The sequence below is a fragment of the Oncorhynchus clarkii genome, chromosome 6, assembly GCF_045791955.1.
Source record: "Oncorhynchus clarkii lewisi isolate Uvic-CL-2024 chromosome 6, UVic_Ocla_1.0, whole genome shotgun sequence".
In the NCBI taxonomy this organism is placed as follows: Eukaryota; Metazoa; Chordata; class Actinopteri; order Salmoniformes; family Salmonidae; genus Oncorhynchus; species Oncorhynchus clarkii.
Window position 1 is genome coordinate 33,562,813 of NC_092152.1, and position 21,399 is coordinate 33,584,211.

The following is a 21,399-nucleotide window of genomic DNA, read 5'->3' on the forward strand; positions in this document are numbered from 1 at the left end:
ATACGTAACTTCCCCGGATGTCGGTCTTTTTTTCATAGCAAAGGTAAGATTGGTTTCTCCCCACCCAACTTCATAAATAAAATCGGTGTTCATCTGTGCAAAATGGACTAAATAACCATTTCCCATTCGCATGGGAATGTTATTTGTATCCTAAGCAGTTAATATGTATGACAATTGTTGTGTTTTGTGTGGTGACTTGTAAATAAATTGCTTTATGTTTCGGAAATTTAGGCCCACGGCTACATGCTAGCGCAACGCGTTGTAACTTGAGCAGATTTCACGTTTGACCAATATTACGTTTATGTACCCTGGTTCATACGTTAGTGGCTTGTCAGCGGATATTACTTATCTATGTGTAATGGCATATTATAGAGAATTGCCGAAATAGTCAAAAGGTTAGCCAGATAGATTGCTAGATGTAGCTACCGGCTAAGGTAAAACGTCATGCGTGCGTGTTCACTCCCAGGTTTGAGGTGTTTTGGCAAACTCTGGCATATTGACAAGTCTGTCGTGCCTAACTAGTTAATTGACTGTTTAAAATGTCAGAGTTTTACCTGCACGCGGGCATTTATTTGTTTCTGATATGCTAGCAAGTCGCAGATGTGATCTATCGAAATGTTTATGGCAAACTAACTACTTAATAACAATGGCTAAAAGGCCACCTCCCAGTATGGGGCCTGCTGGTTATATTGTATTGGAATATGACAAACTAGTACTTTGGTTACCTGTTATTGAATATCTGGAGCCACAAATGTGCTTAACTTAGTTTGCTAGCTCTCCTGACCTATGACCTGCAACCTCTGAGCATCATACCATCAAAGGATCTAGCTAGCCAGCATGATCAGTTCATGATTCACCAGTAATGCATCCAGTGATTATATAAATATTGTTCTATAGTATTGTATCCATGTGTTTTAACCCATGTGGGTCCCCTGGTCTGTCCTAAGATGGCAGAGGGAGACAAGAAGAAGGTGGCCAAGAAGGCTCATTGCAGCCGGAACCCTGTCCTGGCCAGGGGCATTGGTCGCTACTCCCGCACCGCCATGTACGCCCGCAGGGCCATGTACAAGAGAAAGACCAAGACCACTGAGACCAAGGTGAGAGAAGGGAGGCACAGTCTGGGGAAAGCTGTCCCCTTGGTTCTCTACATGGGACCTGTTAGACTTCAAATTTGTATGTGTAGTGTATTGAAGTGTTTTGCTTGTTTCAGATTGAGAAGAAGATGAAGGTCAAGACTCCATCCACAATCACCAAGACTGTTGGTGGAGACAAGAATGGAGGCACTCGTGTTGTCAAGATGCGCAAGATGGTGAGTCATTGGCTCAAACAGTTTCCTTAATTGTAGTTGGTGTCATGTTGCGCATGGATCGATGCAATTGCTGTTGGAGAGACAAAATTGTCTTGAGTTTTGCAGCGCACAATGATTCAGCAGATTAACTTCTCACCATTTCAATATACTGCAGTGAGGTCTAATTATGAGACATGGCTGGTGGTGTTAAATGGTTCTACACCTGTGAAGTAGTTTGATCCCCTGACTCTGTGCCCCCCAGCCCCGTTACTACCCCACAGAGGATGTGCCCCATAAGCTGAAGAACCATGGTAAGAAGCCTTTCAGCAAGCACAAGAGGAACCTGCGTGCCACCATCACCCCAGGAACCGTGCTTGTACTACTCACTGGGCGCCACCGTGGAAAGGTGAGATCACACACAGACTTGTGCGTGCACAATCGCACACATCACCTCTGAAACACTCATGCACCACCCCCGGAAGAGTCCTTGTCCTGCTCACTGGACACTAGTGCAGGAAGGTGAACACTCGCATGGCTACACATGACACTGCCATCATTCATAAATATACATAGCTTGAGCATGCGAAAGCAAACTCAGTAGCATTATTTAGCGACCTATTATATTGCTGAGATGGCGTGCTGTGCACACTATTCTAAACACCCTTGTTGCACTGCTACCCTCCTTAGAACTGTCCTTTGCTCTACATGCGATAAGCTGCACAATACTCCCACACTACCAACTCAGTTTCCTTTTTTCCCACAATGAAAAACACACGTTCAAGCCTCACACAGGCATATTACGGTAGTGCCCACACATAGGACTGCGCCCACACACTGAATGCACGTAGCAGGGCCTGCTGCTATGGTTTCAGCTTTAAGTGCTGCTCAATTGGCAGAGGACACTCACAGCGTTGTATTGGAAGAACATAAATGTGTGAAGTGGAGAATTTCGAGTTGATAAACAATATCTGAACAGATTTGTTTGATTTATGTATGAGTTTCCCAATACATTTTTAAAAGTCAGTGGTCTAGTACAATTGTGTTATACTAGTGTTGTGGATATTTTTCTTACTGTAACAAGTAGATTGATCAGCTCTACATTCTAGTAGAAGGCCAGCTTGTTTGGTTTAGGCTATAGCACTATTACCATTGGTTTTTCGAAGTCTTCATAGTTTTTCAGAACCAGGACTGGTTATCACTTCAGTAGCATGTACGTGTGGTAGATGTTGCCCTGTGCAATGCAGTAACTGACTCTTCTCTCCCCTCAGCGTGTTGTGTTCCTGAAGCAGCTCTCCAGTGGTCTCCTGCTTGTAACTGGTAAGAACAACCAGTGCTTTGAAACATTCCTATTAATCAGTGAATTGGCCAAACAAGTGTTGCATAGAGTAGATCTGGTCGGAATGTCCAGTGAGATTTTATAGCTCACATTCACGTCTGTGCAGCTGCAGTACCCCGTTTGGTAGCCTTATCTTGATGTGATGTTTGGAAAAGTATGCTGTTCTTGCATTTTCAGTTGTAACTCAATCACCCTCTTGCTTTCTCCATCCTCTAGGTCCCCTGGCCCTGAACCGTGTTCCCCTGCGCCGGGCACACCAGAAGTTTGTCATTGCCACAGCAACCAAGGTTGACATCTCTGGCATGAAGATCCCCAAGACTCTGTCAGATGCCTACTTCAAGAAGAAGAGGCTGAGGAGACCCCGCCACCAGGAAGGAGAGATCTTTGACACAGAGAAAGAGGTCAACCCCACACTACTAGATATACACAAGCTATACACACTTCCAAACGCTCCTGGGATTTAGACTAGTGGTAGTGAGGAGTAATGGTTACTATTGAGTGCTGTTATTGGACAAGTAACATAAAAACCATGGTGCATTAATCCTACATTCCTTAGAATGTTATTTGGAGAATGCAGTCATTAATCACATTTCCATCCACTAGTTAAGTCATACTGTATATTTTAAAAAGGAATCATACAAAATCAGGACTGCTGTGATAGGAAACAGGAAGTGTCGGCACAATTTTATAAATGCCAACATTTGTTCGAAATGGTGGGATCATTTTGATGGTAAAATGATGCAAGCAATGGCACAAATATTTATATAATAACACGTCGAAGAAAACTGAGTCACGCGTTGTCATGGTGTGTCGTCCTCCCACTGACTGTTAGGCTCCAGATAAATGTTGAGGGTCCTATTCTGGTGACACGATTGATGCTTGACAGCCGTCTGACACAAATATCCACAATAATCTCGTGTTGTAGACTAACCTACCTGTATCTGTCTGTGAGCTGTTGGCTAGAGCGCACTTGCCAAGACCAGAGTAGGCACATTTGCAATTTAACGCAAGCAATTGTTTGGTAGAGTTGAAAATGCGATGGAAACACATTGAACATTACATTTCTTTCGGTACTGGAAAACTGAAGTGAAAAAGTAAATTTTGTGTACACTGTCACCACGCACGGATTTTTATCCGCTGCAATTCAGTTTGGTGGAAAGACCGCTGGTGGGGAAATGTGCATAATTTATGCATATTTTTTAATATTCACATTAATCTGTCCCAATTGGTTGGAAATCTTTCGATTGGGAGTAGGTCTTTTACTTAAAATATGGTGAATAACGGTTCTTCCCTCTGGTTGTGGCTAGAAAAAATGCTTTTAACTGGGATGTCACAAGCTATCTGAAACTCTTACCTCTACCCCCGCTACAGAAGTACCAGTTGACAGTGCAGAGGAAGGAGGACCAGAAGGCTGTGGACTCTCAGCTTCTACCCCTCATTAAGAAGGTTCCCCAGCTGAAGGGCTACCTGCGATCCTCTTTCTGCCTCTCCAATGGGGTCTACCCTCACAAACTGGTTTTCTAAATGTGTTGTAATAAAGAGTACCACCACCGTCCTATCTCACCTTGTGATTGTGTGTAAATGGGCTGATTGAGTTTCAAATCCACAAAGCATTTGAGGACATTGTAGTTCAGTAGCTCCCCTGTAACTCAAACTCTTAATGGGGTTCTATTGCAGGCTGGGCTGTCAAAGGCATTCAGGACACATCAGGTGTTTGGTTGCTGCTATTGTATCGACAAATCAGTTTCTTATTGCCTCACATCCACCCCCTACACAGAATGAGTCTGTCTTCACTGACATTTAAGCTTTAAGCCATTCGGCTTGTATATATGATGGAACAGTTTGGTAGGTTGTGCTAGACTAGTGATACAATGTTAGGAACAGTTGCATGAAAATGCTCAGCATACAGCTGCTTTGCTTTTAGCATGAGCCAGACCATAGAATTATCCCTGGACCAGGTTTTTCTTCAAATAAAGGTCACTTTACTCTGGAAAACAGATGTACACCAGTCACTTGGCTGCATTGTCTACCCACAAGCAGTGGTCTAAAGTACTTTACAATTTTGCCTACATTTACTCCACATACTTTTGGGTGTCAGGGGAAATGTGTTCCATTGACAAATTCACACTTAATATCCCTGGTCATCCCAACTGCTTCGCTTAATATAACTTAAGTATCAAGTAAAAACCATTAAGTACATTTGGACTTTCTCTTACTGTTTGACTGGAGTCATTTTCTATTAAGGCATCTTTACTTTTCACCACTTCCCATAAGTCCTGTTTGCTGTTCTAGCTATAATTTACTCATGCCATCTAAAGTTGTGGCAATGTATGAATTATTTGGACGATTATCACCTTTTCATTGTGACCAATATTTACCCGGGCTAATGTAATTCATTTTCAAGTGGACTGATATTTAAAGCCTTATCCCACACAGTTTCTGGTTATCAGGAGAAACCTGTTCCCCCTCCTTACAATCAGTGCTGTCATTCAATACATTTGGGTGGTGGACCAAGATGCTTCATAGTAAGTGAACACAAGTAGCTAAAATAAACTACAACGGGTAAACCCAGAAAGCCAAACGATATCGCTTTAATTTAAAATCAAATTAGTGACAATCTACTGCAATAGAAAACATAAATACAAGTGTTTCATTTCTCTCACATGGCCAGGTATTTTCTTTAAACAAAGAGGAACAAAATGGTAGAAAGCAGCACAGAAAGGCAGTTCCCGTTGACCAGGAATGAAAGAGCCTTTCTGTCGAGTCAGTCAATATTTAATGGTCAGTTGATGTTAAAGGGGCTGGGGCGGCTGGCTCCTCAGCCAGACTTGAAGAGCAGGATGGCCACCTGGCCCAAGTAGAAGTAGATGAAATGCTTGGTCTCATGGGTCACGTAGCTGCCAAAGTTCCTCCCTACAATGCAATGCCAGGTGGGGTTGTACTTCTTGTCAAACTCCTGGAAGGGGCGGAGACAGGAATGCATGATCAACAAGACAGCAGTGTTAATTTTTTACAATCCAGTGACCCTGCACCACTGTAGTAAATGTCATAGAATTTTACTTAGATTTATAGTTAACCAGTAAATCAGGTAGCTAACATTATTTAGAATGAAGGTCGGACTACTTGAACTCAATGTTATACCAAAGCCTGGGGATAACATCCCTTTCCCGATGTATGCAATTCAACCAATTGTTTGAGCATCAAACAATATTTTAGACAATCATAAAATATGGATAGCCACAGAATTAATCGATCCCCCCAGAGAGTAACTTTTGGCAAGAGTCACACTGCTCTGTATGGGGAATAGGCAGGGAGTCATTCAGCCACAGACCATGATAGTTATTGAATAGGTAAGTCTTGGGTGGGTACCTTCTTGATGTATGCGGCAATGTCTTTCTCGATGTTGTACTTCTCCAGAGCCTGCGTGGCACACTCCACTGCATCCTGCTGCATCTCCTCTGACATGTCGGCATTTTTTATGACTGCTTTTCTGTCAGACATGGTTGCCCTAGGAAACCAAAACATCACGGTATTAACCAACAAGGACAGACTGATAGGGTTCAACCTGGGCTCACCCAGCATTTTAAACGCTATTCACTAAACACTTCTAGAAAGAACTTGGCATATTAAGACTCATCATCCACTAGCTAACATCTTCAGATCAGAGCTTAACACGCCAAGCAGTAGCCAGAATAGATTCCGAACCCTACGCTTCCTTACTGGGGCCAGCAAGACACCGCAGAGCAGGTGCAGGATATGGCTCGGAAAACACACCTCAACCCAGGGGTGAGAAATGAGGTGTACTCCGAATTGTCCCATCATCCCAACTGTTACACAGAAGATAAAAACGACTGCTAGAGTAGCATTCATTCAATCTTCTCGGTGTAACAGTGAATTGGACAAATCGGAGTACAACGCATTTCGCATCCCTGGATTGAGGTACGTTTTCCGAGCCATGTTTTGAGCCAGCTCCGCGGTGTCTTAATCTAAACATGCAGCCTGTCCAAACCTAGCACAGCTGTAAGCAAGCGTAGGGTCGGAATCCATTCTGGCTAACCAACCGTGGCTTACTGCTGTGCAAATACCAGTTAAATAATGACTGGCACATGGCATGGCAACCGCGCTCTGTGTAGTTTCTATGGATACACTTCTAATATGAGGAGGAAGGGGAGCTCCGGACCCTTAGTGTCTGAAATTAATTTAGCCATTCATTGTAGTAAATGCGATCTGTATAGTTTATATATTTTCGAGATCTCACTTCTGGATTATTCATTAATAAAATGTCAGATTTAATCAACAAATACAATAGTAAATTGAAATAAGGTTACAAGTACAAGACTACACATCTGGCTGTGTCGGCAAAGCAATGATATCTTTCGCTACTGTTGTCTTACGACATTTGTCTCAAAACAGTCATGACTATTCAACAAAACAATACATAATTGTAAAGTTTCTTTCCAGGTAATTTCTTAATTACATGATTGTATAACTACCAAATGAGTTTTGAAGTTGAGGGTGCAGTATTTATGAAGTTTGACAATGAGAATGAAAACTAGCATAGTCCAGCAAGCCAGCTAGTTTAGCCAGGGAAAACGAGCGCAGGCGTAGTGCACATGTGATCAGTAGGCTAATCAGGAGCTGGTGGCAAAAAGTTTGATTAAACAATTCAGAGTCTAAAACAAATAAATCAGATGACACACACTATAAAAATAGTTTGTCCTCGGTTGCAACACTCACTACCGAGTTCAAACTTGCCTCTGGAAGCAACATCAGCAAAATAACAGTTCCTCGGGGGCTTCATGAAATGGGTTTCCATGGCCGAGCAGCCACACACAAGCCTAAGATCACCACGCGCAAAGCCAAGCGTCGGCTGGGGTTGGTGGAAACGCGTTCTCTGGAGTGATTAATCACGCTTCACTATCTGGGTTTGGCACATGCAAGGAGAACCCTACCTGCCCCAATGCATAGTGCCTACTGTAAAGTTTGGTGGAGGAGCAGTAATGTTCTAGTGCTTTTTCATGGTTCGGGCTAGGCCCCTTAATTCCAGTGAAGAGAAATCTTATTGCTACAGCATACAATTACATTTTAAACAATTCTGTGTATCCAATTTTGTGGCAACAGTTTGAGGAAGGCCCTTTCCTGTTTCAGCATGTCAATGTCCCTGATCACAAAGCGTGGTCCAACCCCATCAAACACCTTTGGGATGAATTAGAACGCCGACTGCGAGCCAGGTCTAAATCGCCCAACATCAATGCCAGACCTTTCTAACGCTCGTGCCTGAATGGAAGCAAGTCCCCGCAGCAATTTTCCAACATCTAGTGGAAAGCCTTCCCAGAGGAGTGGAGGCTGTTAAAGCAACAAAAGTTGACCAACTCCATATTAATGCCCATGATTTTGGAATAAGATGATAGACAAGCAGGTGTCCACATACTTTTGGTCTGTTGTGTATTTAATTAAGGAGAGCAAATCTATATACAATCTCAAAATCAGCTGTTACTCTCAATCATAAAACAATGTTTGAGTGTACCCTGAATACAGAAAATTAATGGTGAAATTGCATCCGGACACGGTAGACTCCACCTCACCACTACTTATGTGTAGCTAGAATTCTCATCTTCTCCAATCTATTCAAGTTGTTCAAAATAACAAAAATGTTGCTTGACAAAACAAAAACCATAACTCACCATTTCCCCAAATTAGTCAAGTTAAAATTAGCATAATAACTTAACATTGCTGTTTGCAGCTTGCAAAGTGTTTCATTTAAATTCGTAAGACAGATGCTATCATAAAATTAGGAATTACAATACTAGACATAGGCTTTAACTGTCTTATGATGGGCTAAAAGTCAGCCATTTTGGTCAGGGAGTTGCTAACTGGTTGCACATGGCAGGTATATGTACATGCAGTTAGCAAGTTGGGACATTTTCGCGTTTCCGAGATCCAACTAGCATGTGAAAGCAGCATTGGACAAGTTGTAAAATAATGCAACAAGTACTGATGTTGTATCATAATAAACACACCTTTCTAAGAAAATAAATGTATCCATTTATGGTCTGTTGATAGAGATAGACAACGTGTAGATATAAAACCTGCATGACTTTTCTATTAACTTACAATATTTTAGGTTGAAACATTTTATTACACAATTTATATCGCATGCTTTACTTTTATTTTCCTGCATAAGTAAAAGCAGGAGGATTATGCCTCTGCCATTCATTCCAATTAGACTGGTTTTGATTTCTCCCTGACCAATATGGCTGCCATTTTTTCACCACATTCTGGAACTTTTTGGGTTCACATTGCCCCTCTAGTAATTTAATAGGATCTCCATGGGTGCCACCTTGCAAACAAGTCATTAATGATATTATGTTAGATGTCGTAATGTAACTTGATATCTGGCTAGCAATCTAACATGAACTAGCTAGCTACCGTTAGTAGACTAACGTTAGCTTGTAGAAGATTAATTAATGACGCCTGTTGTGTGCCACTCAGACGCAAATAGCTAACGTTAGCGGGTTCAACTGTACTTATCAACTCAGATCGCAAATTATTCTTAGACCACCTACACTAATTTAAAAAATGAAGGAGAGCTCATAATAGCCTAACAATTTTTTTTTACCTTATTTTCCAACGCCGGTTGTCTCTGCTATATGGACGCTTGATTTCACAGCTACAACTCCCGCTAAGTGGTGGACAAAAAGTAATGTGGGTGTGTAACTGACAGAAGACACGATCGCACATATCTCCTATTGGCTAACCGTTATGCACACGGTGTAGTTATTGGTCAATCTCTCGCAGCTTTTGCTGGCATTTCTTGCTGCATTTTATTTCAGCCCATCATGCTTTGCGGTTCAAACGTCGTTGGTTTCCGTGGCAACCGCTGTGTAATTGTAAACAACATTAGCAAAGACAGTACTATTAGACTTCTGCTAATGCTTTGCAGTGCACAGTCAAAGTTAAAGAGAATACTTATTTTTTTTAATTACTCATAAAAACACAAAATAAATAGTTCTGTTAGCTAGCAGTATCAATTCACCTTTCTCGAAAATCTTCAGGTTTTTTTTGGGGGGGGGGGGGGGATTCCATAAGGGTAGTTACAGGCCATCTCGACATGTTTATGTGCACCATTTATTCCCTAGAAATCATGCGGATAGAGCTCAATTACAGTGTTACATTTCCACCCATAAAAATTAATTTAAAAAATCTAGAGACAAAATGGACTCCAACTGCTCATGGGTACGTCTGGTTCTAAAAAGACAGAACAATATGTAACATAATATCCATTCATCACTCCAAAGTGTCTTCATCTTGGAAGTAACTTCATCTCAAAAGCATGATACATGTCTCCCAGACATAATACATATAAAACTTGACAGTGAGTGAAGGAAACAACAATGTACAAAGATGCTACAGCAGTGACTAGTCAGGCATACTAAAAGATCTGGTATTGTCCTAACACTAGCCCTATGCTTTAGCCTGGTAGATAGTCTGTTTCTGCAGTCAAGGTAACATTGTTGCCTAGCTAGCCAAACAAGATAGTGACAAAGCAGTAACAGACTGCATTGCTGTTCGATACACAAATTATTTTAGCACAATAAAAATATATTCGGATGATTCTGCTGAGTGACAGCAATGTAAACAAATAATTCTGTCTTGGCATTGTCAGAGGGTAGAAATCTCTGGTGATGTCGTCAAAAAAAAACAGATCACGCATATCACAAGAGTTAGAGTGTTTGCAAGTATATTTTAACTATACATGTTCTGTCAATCTGTAGGAGAAACCTCAGAACAACTTAAAAAAAGACCAACAAGGTTGTGCTATTTTTCCCTCCTGGGAAAACACACCAAAATCAAAAGAAACCCTAAGACACATAGATAAAAACAAACATACACAATTTCAGCCTTGTTGGCAGTTAAATCATGTGGGGATAAAAAGTGTCTTTCATCCCTTTCACTCGCTGCGTTCTTTAGGCTCTCTGTATTTCCATTGGATGTAGTCAAAGATATCCTTCTCACTGTCCACCATCAGAGGTTCCCCGGCCATACCTACAACCACAGAAACACAGACATGAACTAACCTTGCTGTTTAAACTGACTTTACACAGTTGACTAACCCAACTGTGACGGTGAGATGGATACATTGCTGAATTTCAGGAAATAAGATACAGGTGCCTAATAAATATATATATTTTTTAATCAACCTCCAGACACTTTGATCTGAAGGATTTATTACATGCCGTCCGAAAGTATTCACTGGCCTACACACAATACCCCATAACGTCAAAGTGGAATTATGTTTTTAGGAAATTTTACAAATGAAATAAAAATCTGAAATGTCTTGGGTCAATAAGTATTCAACCCCTTTGTTATGGCAAGCCTAAATAAGTTCAGGAGTAAAAATGTGCTTAACAAGTCACTATTACACGTCGCGTGCAATAGTGTTTAACATGATTTTTTGAATGACTACCTCATCTCTGTACCCCACACATACAAATATGTGGAAGGTCACTCAGTCGAGCAGTACATTTCAAACACTGATTCAACCACAAAGACCAGGAGGTTTACAATACCTGGCAAAGAAGGGCACCTATTGGTAGATGGGTAAAAATAAAAAAAGCAGACATTGAATATATCCCTTTGAGCATAGTGAAGTTATAAATGACACCCTGGATGGTGTATCAATACACCCAGTCACTACAAAGATACTGGCGCCCTTCCTTAGTAAGTTGCCGGAGAGGAAGGAAACTGCTCAGGGATTTCACCATGAGGCCAATGGTGAGTTAAATGGCTGTGATAGGAAAAAACTGAGGATGGTTCAACAACATAGTAGTCACTACCCAAAACACTAACCTAAATGACAGAGTAAAAAGAAGGGGGCCTGTACATAATGCAAATATTCCAAAACATGCATCCGGTTTGCAGAAAGACACACACACACACACAAAAAAAGTCTACAATAACACTAAAAAACTGCAAAAAATGTGTCTAAGAAATTAACGCTTTGTACTCGGAACATAGTTATGTTTGAATCAAATCCAACATCACGGCGTACACCACTTCATATTTTCAAGCATGGTGGTGATTGCATCATGTTATTGGTATGCTTTTCATCATTTCCAACAGACACTGGGAGACAAATTCACCTTGCAGCAGGGAATAACCTAAAACACAAGGCAAAATACTGTATATACTGGAGTTGCTTACCAAGATGACATTGAATGTTCCTGAGTGGCCTAGTTAAAGTTGCCAAAAAAAAAAGTTTTTTTAATTGTCTTGAAAATATTTGGCAAGACTTGAAAATGGCTATCTAGCAATGATCAACATCCAACTTGACAGAGCTTTAAGAATTTTAAAAAAGAATAATGCGCAAACATTGTTCAATCCAGGTGTGTAAAGCTCATGAAGACTTACCCAGAAAGACTCAGAGCTGTAATCGCTGCCAAAGATGGTTCTAACATGTATTGACTCAGGGATGTGAATATTTATGGAAATTAGATATTTATGCATTTCACTCTGTATTCACCGAGGTCCATAGGGCCGCACAATTGTTTTTAAAGATTTCCTCGCCGTCAAAATGTGTATATATTTCCCCCCCAAAATGATTTTGATTATATCTAGATTACATTTTTTTAAACTAAAAACGTGAGTCACATTTAATCGGCTCGTGGGCCCGTATGTTTGACACCCTGGTCTAGGAATAGGGGCAAGGGGTTGATTGTGGACGGCTGATATTTCAGCGTGACTCACCAGTGACCCCCACTGGACGGATGGTATACTCATTGAGGGTGAAGCCTTTCTCCAGAGCGTGAGTTCTCATGTTCTTATTGAAGATGTCACTGCCAGTGAAATACAGCACACCACAGTAATACTGGTCCTTAGGAATTAACCTGCCGTGAGATAAGGGAAATTGTATTTCTGTTATAGCAAGGTGAAGGAAAAGATAATCAAATGTCGTTGAAAGTGCTCTATCTGACCATCCTCCAGGCAACAGAGTCATAAGAACCATGTGATTAGGTGTGTATGTGGAGGGTAACTAGCTACCCACCTGATATCAATGCGTCTGTGAAGATATTCCTCCTCGTCTTCATCCTTCTGCTGCAGCTGGCAGACTCCCTAGAAACATATTAATGACCATGTGGTAGAGGGGTAGGACACTTTTATAGCTAAATAAAGACTGAATAGATACACTTTCTGACTGATGAAACTAATTCTGCTGACAAACCTCCTAGAGAGAGAGCAACAACCACATAAATAACCAGTGAGCCATCTGCTTGAATGGTTGCTTCCGATTTAGTACAGACCCTCTCTGCACAAAATACATCACCAATGACAACATAAAACATCTTAGTTACTAGACAGATTAAGCAACATTCCTTGCAGCTTGCTAGCCACAAAATGTCCTCACCATGTATTTGGTGTCTCCTTTGGACAGTGTGTCTGTAATGAACCCAATGGATTCAAAATGCTCCACCACGGCATGGAGAAGTTTGGGCTGGAAGAGGAAGAGCAAAGAATTATGTTATGAGTATATGCAAGTCATAAGAGTTATCTTCTGTTGAATGCAATGATGTTGGAACATTGCTGCGGGAACTTGCTGCCATTCAGCAACAAGAGCATTAGTGAGGTCGGGCGATTAGGCCTGGCACGCAGTCGGCATTCCAATTCATCCCAAAGGTGTTAGATGGGGTTAAGGTCAGGGCTCTGTGCCGGCCAGTCAAGTTCTTCCACACCGATCTCGACAAACCATTTCTGTATGGACCTCACTTTGTGCACGGGGGCAGTGTCATGCCGAAACAGGAAAGGCCCTTCCCAAACTGTTGCCACAAAGTTGGAAGCACAGAATCGTCTAGAATGTCATTGTATGCTGTAATGTTAAGATTTCCCTTCACTGGAACTAAGGGGCCTAGAACGAACCTTGAAAAACACCCCCAGACCATTATTCATCCTCCACCAAACTCTGCATTCTCCTGGCATCTGCCAAAACTTTTGAATCAACTACTCATCACATTTTATGCACTACAGTGCTAGCAAACTGTAGCTTATGCTTTCAGTACTCGATTCATTCTCTGATCCTTTGATTGGGTGGACAACACGTCAGTTCATGCTGCAAGAGCTCTAATAGGTTGGAGGATGTCCTCCAGAAGTTGTCATAATTACTGTGTAAATCTATGGAAGAGGGTGAGTACCATGAGCATCCTACATTTTGTACTGAAGTCAATGTACCCAGAGGAGGGCGGAAGCTAGCTGTCCTCTGTCTAAACACCATGGTTCTACCCTACAGAGTGCTGTTAAAGCTACTGCAAAACAGTGTGTTTAATAAATTATTTGGTGACCTGAATATATTTTGTATAGTTCTTTCTAAAAAGGATACATTTTTAAATGTTTCACTGTTTTTATGAAATTCACTGAGGAGGATGGTCCTCCCCTGCGTAATATATATTAATTCAATACAGTGCCAAAGTAGCAGTTGGCATTGTGGAGTTTGGTGGTTACCTGTTTCTCATCCACAGAGGTGTAGTTTGGGTGGGTCAGTAAGATATCAATATCCCCACTGGATTCAGCACCTGCAGGAGGGAATGCAGGAACAGTTAAATAATGAAGAAATGACCTAAAACAATAATCACATGCATAAAAATCTGTCTTCCCAGTGCAATCACTTCTTTGATACAACATGACAATTGCAAATATAAACACCACACACAGTTAGTAATAGTAAAAACCACAGAGTACATGGTGGACTCACCTCTCCTGTAGCTTCCACAGATTGTCCCAATGTACTCAGTATCCACCAACTCCAGCTCCTGCAGAATGAGAGTCTGGACAAACACACAAGAAGCATAAGACAGAGGTAAGAGTAAATACATGCCATTCTAACCACTTTTTAAAAAATCTATCTGAATTCTCTCTCTCACCTCCATCTTCGTCATCTCAGATCGTGGAATCCTCTTCTCAAACTCCTCAAAGTACCTACAGCGGGCACAGGGCAGCGCCACCAAACATGCAAAGGAAACTTACATTGGAATGTATGAGTCACCAACCAATGATGCACATACAACATCAGAAAAACACTTACATTGGTGCATGCAGACTGAGACACTGACATAGGAAATTCATACTTACTTGAGTCCAATCTGCTGATGATGATTGAGCTTGTGTTCGATTTTCTTCAGATCTAAAAGCACAACACTGTTAATGTAGTCTAATAACAATTGAAGTTACTTTTGAAATTGTATGGCATTCCTACATATACTCAACCCTTCACCATATGCACTGCAGGCTACTCTGGTATCTTCTTCTAAATGTAAAAAAAAAAATGCTTTAAAAGCTGAGCAAACCTTCCAGAGTCTTCACTCCCTCATCAAAGAACTTTCTGGCAGCAGCAGGACTAGCGGAGGGGAAAGAAAGAGTTAACTGCTCAGGTGTCTTAAATAAGGGCTGGAACAAAATCATGCAGAATGGTAGCTCTCCACAAGAAGGGTTTGCCACCCAGGGGCTAGGGTCAGGGATTTGGTTTAAAAAACCATGCAGAAGACATACCCAATACCAGTGACTCTGGTAAGGAAATTGATGGAGGAGCTGGTGTCATCATTACGAATCTGGGAAGATAAACACAATCCATTAACCTGCATCAAACTGAGTGAAATTAATAATATAATCATCATCTTTAAAAAGGTTATTTGTGCATTTGTATTGTGGTCACAGGGGACAAAGAAGTGACAGGCTGCAGAGTTCACTGTCCTTGCATTAAGTTTCACATGTCATCCCTCAAACACTTACCTTTTCTAACTTCTTAAGTGTTCCTGTTTGTAAAAACTCATCTATCTTCTTAGCGATCTCTTTTCCAACGCCATCCTATTTAAAATAGATGAACACAATAGAAAGTATAATGATAATATTGTTATAGTAAGTCACTGGTGAGCATTGGCTGTCATCAGATGAGCTTTCAAGTCAATCAACTACAGTCAACCACCGCTATAACAGCACTGTACTGTCTGTGACATCTTTCTCTCTCATCATTTATGCCCTCACCAGTTTCTTGGCCTCCTCCCCATTTTTGATCTTCTGGGGGTACTTGGAGATCACTGAAGCTGCTTTCCTGAAGAACAGTGGCACAACACAAAGTTATTTCCAGTAAATGAGGGAGTAAACGGGGCGTAAATAAAAAAATATATATGTTCGTATGACCAAGGACTGAATGAGCCACTTAAACATATGTCTGTTGTAAAGGGACACTCACATCCCTCACTACACTACTCCCATCTCATACCTGTAGGCATTGTACTTGTGTATAGCTCTGTTGACATTCCTCTCATAGTTGGCCAATTCTGGGAGAAAGAAACAGATACAAAAGCACACTCACTCACAGGCTTCGCATACGGAAGAAACAAACTCTAACAGAATATTGGAGAGATTAACAGGCTATTAACCATGAGCATCACAAATGCTCACATTCTACCTCACCAATGACAGGCTGTGTAAAGTAGATTTTTTAAATGTGTGACGAGTTTGACACAGCCTCCATCATCACAATCATCTCACACTCTCACACACACACACACACACACACACACTTACAAGGACGACGGGGTTAGATTTTAAAGATTGAACTAGTAGCTAAATCTAGCTACCATACAACTAGCAAGTTTGCATTCGTGTTTCATTGCTAGCTAGTAAAAAGCTATCAATATTAAGTTGCGATATTTGGTTGCAAATGAAGATAGCTAGCTAGCTAAACTATCTATTATGTGCTAGCCAGCTGTCGTTAGCTAGCTAGCCTTCAAGTCTCTTGGCTTACCGGTAAGAAAGTCTGTTATTCCCTCGTTTGGGGATTCCTGTGGCGCTTTCCTTTTACTCATCTCTGTATTCAAGCTTTTCAAAAATTATATTGTATTCTTATTTTACGTGCTTGCAAGTAGTGTAGCTAACACTGCCTTTCTTCTGCTGCTTCTTCTTCTTCTTCTTCTTCTTCTTCTGATGGTTTTACCGCTGACTACAACCCCCAAATGAGTATTGCTGCCACCAAGTGGACGGTTGAAAAACCAAAACAAGGTAAAAAGAAAATCCATACCCACCCAAATAAAATAGTACATTGACAAAAACAAAACAAAACTCCCACTTCTTCCTTCTTTCAAATCTCGATATCACCCTTCTCAGGCTCTAGGGCTGCTCTGCCGAGAAATATTGCCGAATCCACAATATCTATCTTCCTGGACCTTCTCTCCACCTTGGCAGTGCTATTAATCACCATAGCTATAAAGGCCTCAAAGTCCACCTTCTTAACCTTTAACATGTCAGGGTCCTGCTGGTGAAACACATATGCTGCAGCCAGCAGTGAAGGCCTATCCACCACCATTCAAACCCTAAACCCTTTTGACAGCTGCTGCATATGAAATGCTCTGGACAGCACTGACTTTGGACACCTCATTCTCTTTAACCCTTATCGGGTAATTGAAATATGTTGCTTTTTGGTTCCAACCACATTTGCAATATGTCACATGAGCAAAAGCTTTACAATGATCACACTGCATTGGTCTTTGGATAAATGCTCTGACTCTGTAGTTTACATACCCCAACTGCACTTGAGTAGGAAGAGACTCCGTATAAAAAAACAAAAGAACATATAGACTTAACTTTTTCACTATTCACCATACGATTCATCCGACGTGCATCAATCACTCCAGGAATATTTTTAATCTCTTCAAAATCAACTTCCCACGAGATGTCAGATATAACCCCCTTGAGGGGTGCCCTGTTCGAAAGAAACACACAACACTTCAAACTTATCAAATTGGGTGAGACGCAACAAACGTTCCTTCTGATCCGCAGAAGCACAAAAAAATCTAACCCAGCACTCTCTCCACCAGTTTGGATATCTCAAATGATTTCTTTAAGATTGGTCATCTGCTCAGCTGCTCCTCATTAACAAACCATACTCCTACTAGATATGAAGGGACATTCTCATCACTGTACACTACTTTGCTCCGTTTTCCATTCATTTGGACCAGTGGTTCCCAAACTTTTTATAGTCCCGTGCCCCTTCAAACATTCAACCTCCAGCAGAGTACCCCCTCTAGCACCAGGGTCAGCGCACTCTACAATGTTGGTTTTTGCCATCATTGTAAGCCTTTCACACTTACACTCTATGATACATGTTTTAAACATAAGAATGAGTGTGAGTTTGTCACAAACCGTCTCTTGGGAAGTGACAAAGAGCTCTTATAGGACCAGGGCACAAATAATAATATAATCAATCATTTTGCTCTTTATTTTAACATCTTACAAATAAAACCTTATTTGTTCATTGAAAATTGAGAATAACTCACCACAGGTTAATGAGAAGGGTGCGCTTGAAAGGATGTACATAACTCTGCATTGTTGGATTGTATTGGAGAGAGTCTCAGTCTTAAATAATTTTCCGCATCCACTCTCACATAGGTACGTGGTTGCAAAGGACATCCGTGTCTTCACAGCGCGATTTGCCAATGTAGGATACTCTGAGCGCAGCCCAATCCAGAAATCTGGCAGTGGCTTCTGATTAAATACAATTTTCACAGAACCGCTTGTTGCAATTTCGATGAGGCTCTCTTGTTCAGATATCGGTAAATGGACTGGAGGCAGGGCATGAAAGGGATAACAAATCCAGTTGTTTGTGTCATCCATTTCTGGAAAGTACCTGCGTAATTGCGCACCTAACTCACTCAGGTGCTTTGCTATATCACATTTGACATTGTCCGTAAGCTTGAGTTCATTTGCACACAAAAAATCATACAATGATGGAAAGACCTGTGTGTTGTACTTGTTAATGCAGACAGAGAAGGGCTCCAACTTCTTAATCATAGCCTTAATTTTGTCCCGCACATTGTAAGTAGTTACGGAGCGTCCCTGTAATCCTAGATTCACATCATTCAGGCGAGAAAAAACATCACCCAGATAGGCCAGTCGTGTGAGAAACTTGTCATCATGCAAGTGATCAGACAAGTGAAAATTATGGTCAGTAACGAAAACTTTAAGCTCGTCTCTCAATTTTAAAAAATGTGTCAATACTTTGCCCTTTGATAACGAGCGCACTTCTTCTGTCTGTTGTGAAAGCGTTAACATGGTCGCTGCCCATATCATTGCATAAAGCATAAAATACACGATTGTTCAGGGGCCTTGCTTTAACAAAGTTAACCATTTTCACTGTAGTGTCCAAAAAGTATTTAAAGCTGTCAGGCATTCCCTTGGCAGCAAGAGCCTCTCGGTGGATGCTGTAGTGTATCCAAGTGGCGTTGGGAGCAACTGCTTGCACGTGCGTTACCACACTTCACTATGTCTCCTTGTCATGGCTTTTGCGCCATCAGTACAGATATCATCATGAGCAGCAGCTACGTTTGGCTACATACGGACCATTAGTGGAATTCCTGCGAGAGAGTAACGGTTAATGTGATTGGATGTTAATTATTTGACTAGGCTACCTGTATTTGACATTGTGTTGTTATTTCGATGAACACTAGATGGTTTTATTTTTGGCAGTGAAACAAGGCTACTTAGGCAATAAAAAAAAAGCCAGTTTGGAAAATATAAATGTTTGAAAATGTGAAGAGAAAAAAAAAAGCTGGAGGAGGGGGAGGGGAGGAGAGGGGAGGGGGAGCGGGAGCGGGAGCAGGCTTGACAAGAGGAATGAAGAATTACGTTTTAGCGTCCTATTGGATGGTGTGTGTATCAAAGATAAAAAATGCACTAATAATTATAGGAAGATACAGTGTGGCAAAATAGTATTTAGTCAGCCACCAATTGTGCAAGTTCTCCCACTTAAAAAGATGAGAGATTTCCATCATAGGTACACTTCAACTATGCCAGACAAAATGAGAAAAAAAAATCCAGAAAATCACATTGTAGGATTTTTAATGAATTTATTTGCAAACTATGGTGGAAAATAAGTATTTGGTCACCTACAAAGAAGCAAGATTTCTGGCTCTCACAGACCTGTAACTTCTTCTTTAAGAGGCTCCTCTGTCCTCCACTCGTTACCTGTATTAATGGCACCTGTTTGAACTTGTTATCAGTATAAAAGGCACCTGTCCACAACCTCAAACAGTCACACTCCAAACTCCACGCATTAACGTGGCTGGGCCTTTCAGCATAACTGAACTAACTTCGTAAGAAGCATTTCAAGGTCCTGGAGTGGCCTAGCCAGTCTCCAGATCTCATCCCCATAGAAAATCTTTGGAGGGAGTTGAAAGTCCGTGTTGCCCAGCAACAGCCCCAAAATATCACTGCTTTAGAGGAGATCTACATGGAGGAATGGGCCAAAATACCAGCAACAGTGTGTGAAAACCCTGTGAAGACTTACAGAAATAATTTGACCTCTGTCATTGCCAACAAAGGGTATATAACAAAGTATTGAGATAAACCTTTGTTATTGACCAAATACTTATTTTCCACCATAATTTGCAAATAAATTCATAAAAAAATCCTACAATGTGATTTTCTGGATTTTTTTTCTCTCATTTTGTCTGTCATAGTTGAAGTGTACCTATGATGTACATTACAGGCCTCTCATCTTTTTAAGTGGGAGAACTTGCACAATTGGTGGCTGACTAAATACTTTTTTGCCCCACTGTATGTAGCGAGCCGGCTTTTTCTCCTGCAAAAGTAAACTGGATTTCAACATTTAATAACATTAGTTGGAAAGTTGCATGGAATTTAAATAAGAATTGTGTCACTAACAAAGTCTGTCAAGTGTCTTTTCAAAGGACACACTTAATTTATCCAGTTAAACAGGCACTGTCAAGATTTACAATTGATATTAATGAAAAGTGTGTGTTTTGTCAAGTTGAGAATGAAACTAAGTAATTTATTCTATGATTGTATTTGTATTAATATTTTTTGGGACCTTTAGAGTTTCTTTTTTAGATCAACTGATGTCAAGGTTCAGCTTGATGGTAAGGATGTTTTACTTTTATTTAATAAATCAGTATTCGTTATGAATCTCTATGTATTGTAAATACTTTATACATGAATGCAAGTGGGCTAATGAAAAGCCAAGATTCATACCTTTTAAAATTGATTTATTTGTAATTTTTTAAATGCTGCATAAATAAATAAAAAATGGTAAAGAACAGCGAACACTTAATGCCTGTGAAATGTTATTGTCACGCCCTGATCTTAGATATCTCTGTTTTCTATATATTTTGGTTAGGTCAGGGTGTGACTAGGGTGGGTACTCTAGTTTTTGTATGTCTAGGGTTTTTGTATGTCTAGAGTTTTTGTATGTTTAGGGTTTTTGTAGGTCTAGGGGTTTTTGTATATCTAGAGTTTTTGTATGTCTAGGGTTTTTGTATGTCTAGAGTTTTTGTATGTTTAGGGTTTTTGTAGGTCTAGGGGTTTTTGTATGTCTAGGGTTTTTGTATGTCTAGAGTTTTTGTATGTTTAGGGTTTTTGTATGTCTAGAGTTTTTGTATGTTTAGGGTTTTTGTAGGTCTAGGGGTTTTTGTATATCTATGTTGGCCTGATATGGTTCCCAATCAGACACAGCTGTTTATCGTTGTCTCTGATTGGGGATCATATTTAGGCAGCCCTTTTCCCCACTTTCTGGTGTGGGATCTTGACTATGTGTAGTTAGTTGCCTGTCAGAACTATATTGTACAGCTTCATGTTTCTTTTGTTAGTTTGTTCGGTGTTCATTCTTTTAATAAAGAGAATGTACGTGACACTTATAAACAGTGCATTCGGATCATCTACATTTGAAAAAGTCCAATAAATCCATGTAATATAGCCTACACCATCACAATAA

At 40.7% G+C, this 21,399-nt stretch overlaps 3 protein-coding genes across 3 annotated transcripts; 1 reads left to right on the forward strand and 2 right to left on the reverse strand.

The window, feature by feature from the left end:
* Nucleotides 1-4,175, forward strand: LOC139411029 (large ribosomal subunit protein eL6-like). Its single transcript, XM_071156816.1, has 7 exons — nucleotides 1-43; nucleotides 948-1,097; nucleotides 1,211-1,309; nucleotides 1,551-1,694; nucleotides 2,557-2,605; nucleotides 2,841-3,025; nucleotides 3,996-4,175. The coding sequence occupies exons 2-7, from the start codon at nucleotides 948-950 to the stop codon at nucleotides 4,146-4,148; spliced, it is 780 nt and encodes a 259-aa protein (XP_071012917.1). The 5' UTR covers nucleotides 1-43; the 3' UTR covers nucleotides 4,149-4,175.
* Nucleotides 4,176-5,195: 1,020 nt separating this feature from the next.
* LOC139411031 (dynein light chain 1, cytoplasmic-like) lies at nucleotides 5,196-9,373 on the reverse strand. The gene is made up of 3 exons (XM_071156819.1): nucleotides 9,244-9,373; nucleotides 5,994-6,132; nucleotides 5,196-5,580 (listed from the first exon to the last, which is right to left on the reverse strand). The coding sequence occupies exons 1-3, from the start codon at nucleotides 9,363-9,365 to the stop codon at nucleotides 5,443-5,445; spliced, it is 399 nt and encodes a 132-aa protein (XP_071012920.1). The 5' UTR covers nucleotides 9,366-9,373; the 3' UTR covers nucleotides 5,196-5,442.
* Nucleotides 9,244-16,612, reverse strand: LOC139411030 (DNA polymerase beta). Its single transcript, XM_071156817.1, has 14 exons — nucleotides 16,420-16,612; nucleotides 15,892-15,949; nucleotides 15,654-15,720; nucleotides 15,402-15,476; nucleotides 15,162-15,220; nucleotides 14,960-15,009; nucleotides 14,745-14,796; nucleotides 14,537-14,591; nucleotides 14,368-14,440; nucleotides 14,118-14,188; nucleotides 13,030-13,116; nucleotides 12,670-12,737; nucleotides 12,372-12,511; nucleotides 9,244-10,670 (listed from the first exon to the last, which is right to left on the reverse strand). The coding sequence occupies exons 1-14, from the start codon at nucleotides 16,478-16,480 to the stop codon at nucleotides 10,576-10,578; spliced, it is 1,011 nt and encodes a 336-aa protein (XP_071012918.1). The 5' UTR covers nucleotides 16,481-16,612; the 3' UTR covers nucleotides 9,244-10,575.
* Between the last annotated feature and the right edge of the window lie 4,787 nt (nucleotides 16,613-21,399).

Coding starts and splice junctions, on each gene's coding strand:
- LOC139411029 (XM_071156816.1), top strand. CDS start 948: ATGGCAGAGGGAGACAAGAAGAAGGTGGCCAAGAAGGCTCATTGCAGC. Junction 1,310..1,550: donor TTGTCAAGATGCGCAAGATG/GTGAGTCATTGG, acceptor TGTGCCCCCCAG/CCCCGTTACTACCCCACAGA. Junction 2,606..2,840: donor TGGTCTCCTGCTTGTAACTG/GTAAGAACAACC, acceptor TCCATCCTCTAG/GTCCCCTGGCCCTGAACCGT.
- LOC139411031 (XM_071156819.1), bottom strand. CDS start 9,365: ATGTGCGATCGTGTCTTCTGTCAGTTACACACCCACATTACTTTTTGT. Junction 6,133..9,243: donor AACCGGCGTTGGAAAATAAG/GTAAAAAAAAAT, acceptor TTGGTTTCCTAG/GGCAACCATGTCTGACAGAA. Junction 5,581..5,993: donor TTGCCGCATACATCAAGAAG/GTACCCACCCAA, acceptor CGCCCCTTCCAG/GAGTTTGACAAGAAGTACAA.
- LOC139411030 (XM_071156817.1), bottom strand. CDS start 16,480: ATGAGTAAAAGGAAAGCGCCACAGGAATCCCCAAACGAGGGAATAACA. Junction 14,189..14,367: donor CTGTGGAAGCTACAGGAGAG/GTGAGTCCACCA, acceptor TCCCTCCTGCAG/GTGCTGAATCCAGTGGGGAT. Junction 13,117..14,117: donor CCTCTGTGGATGAGAAACAG/GTAACCACCAAA, acceptor TTCCTCTTCCAG/CCCAAACTTCTCCATGCCGT.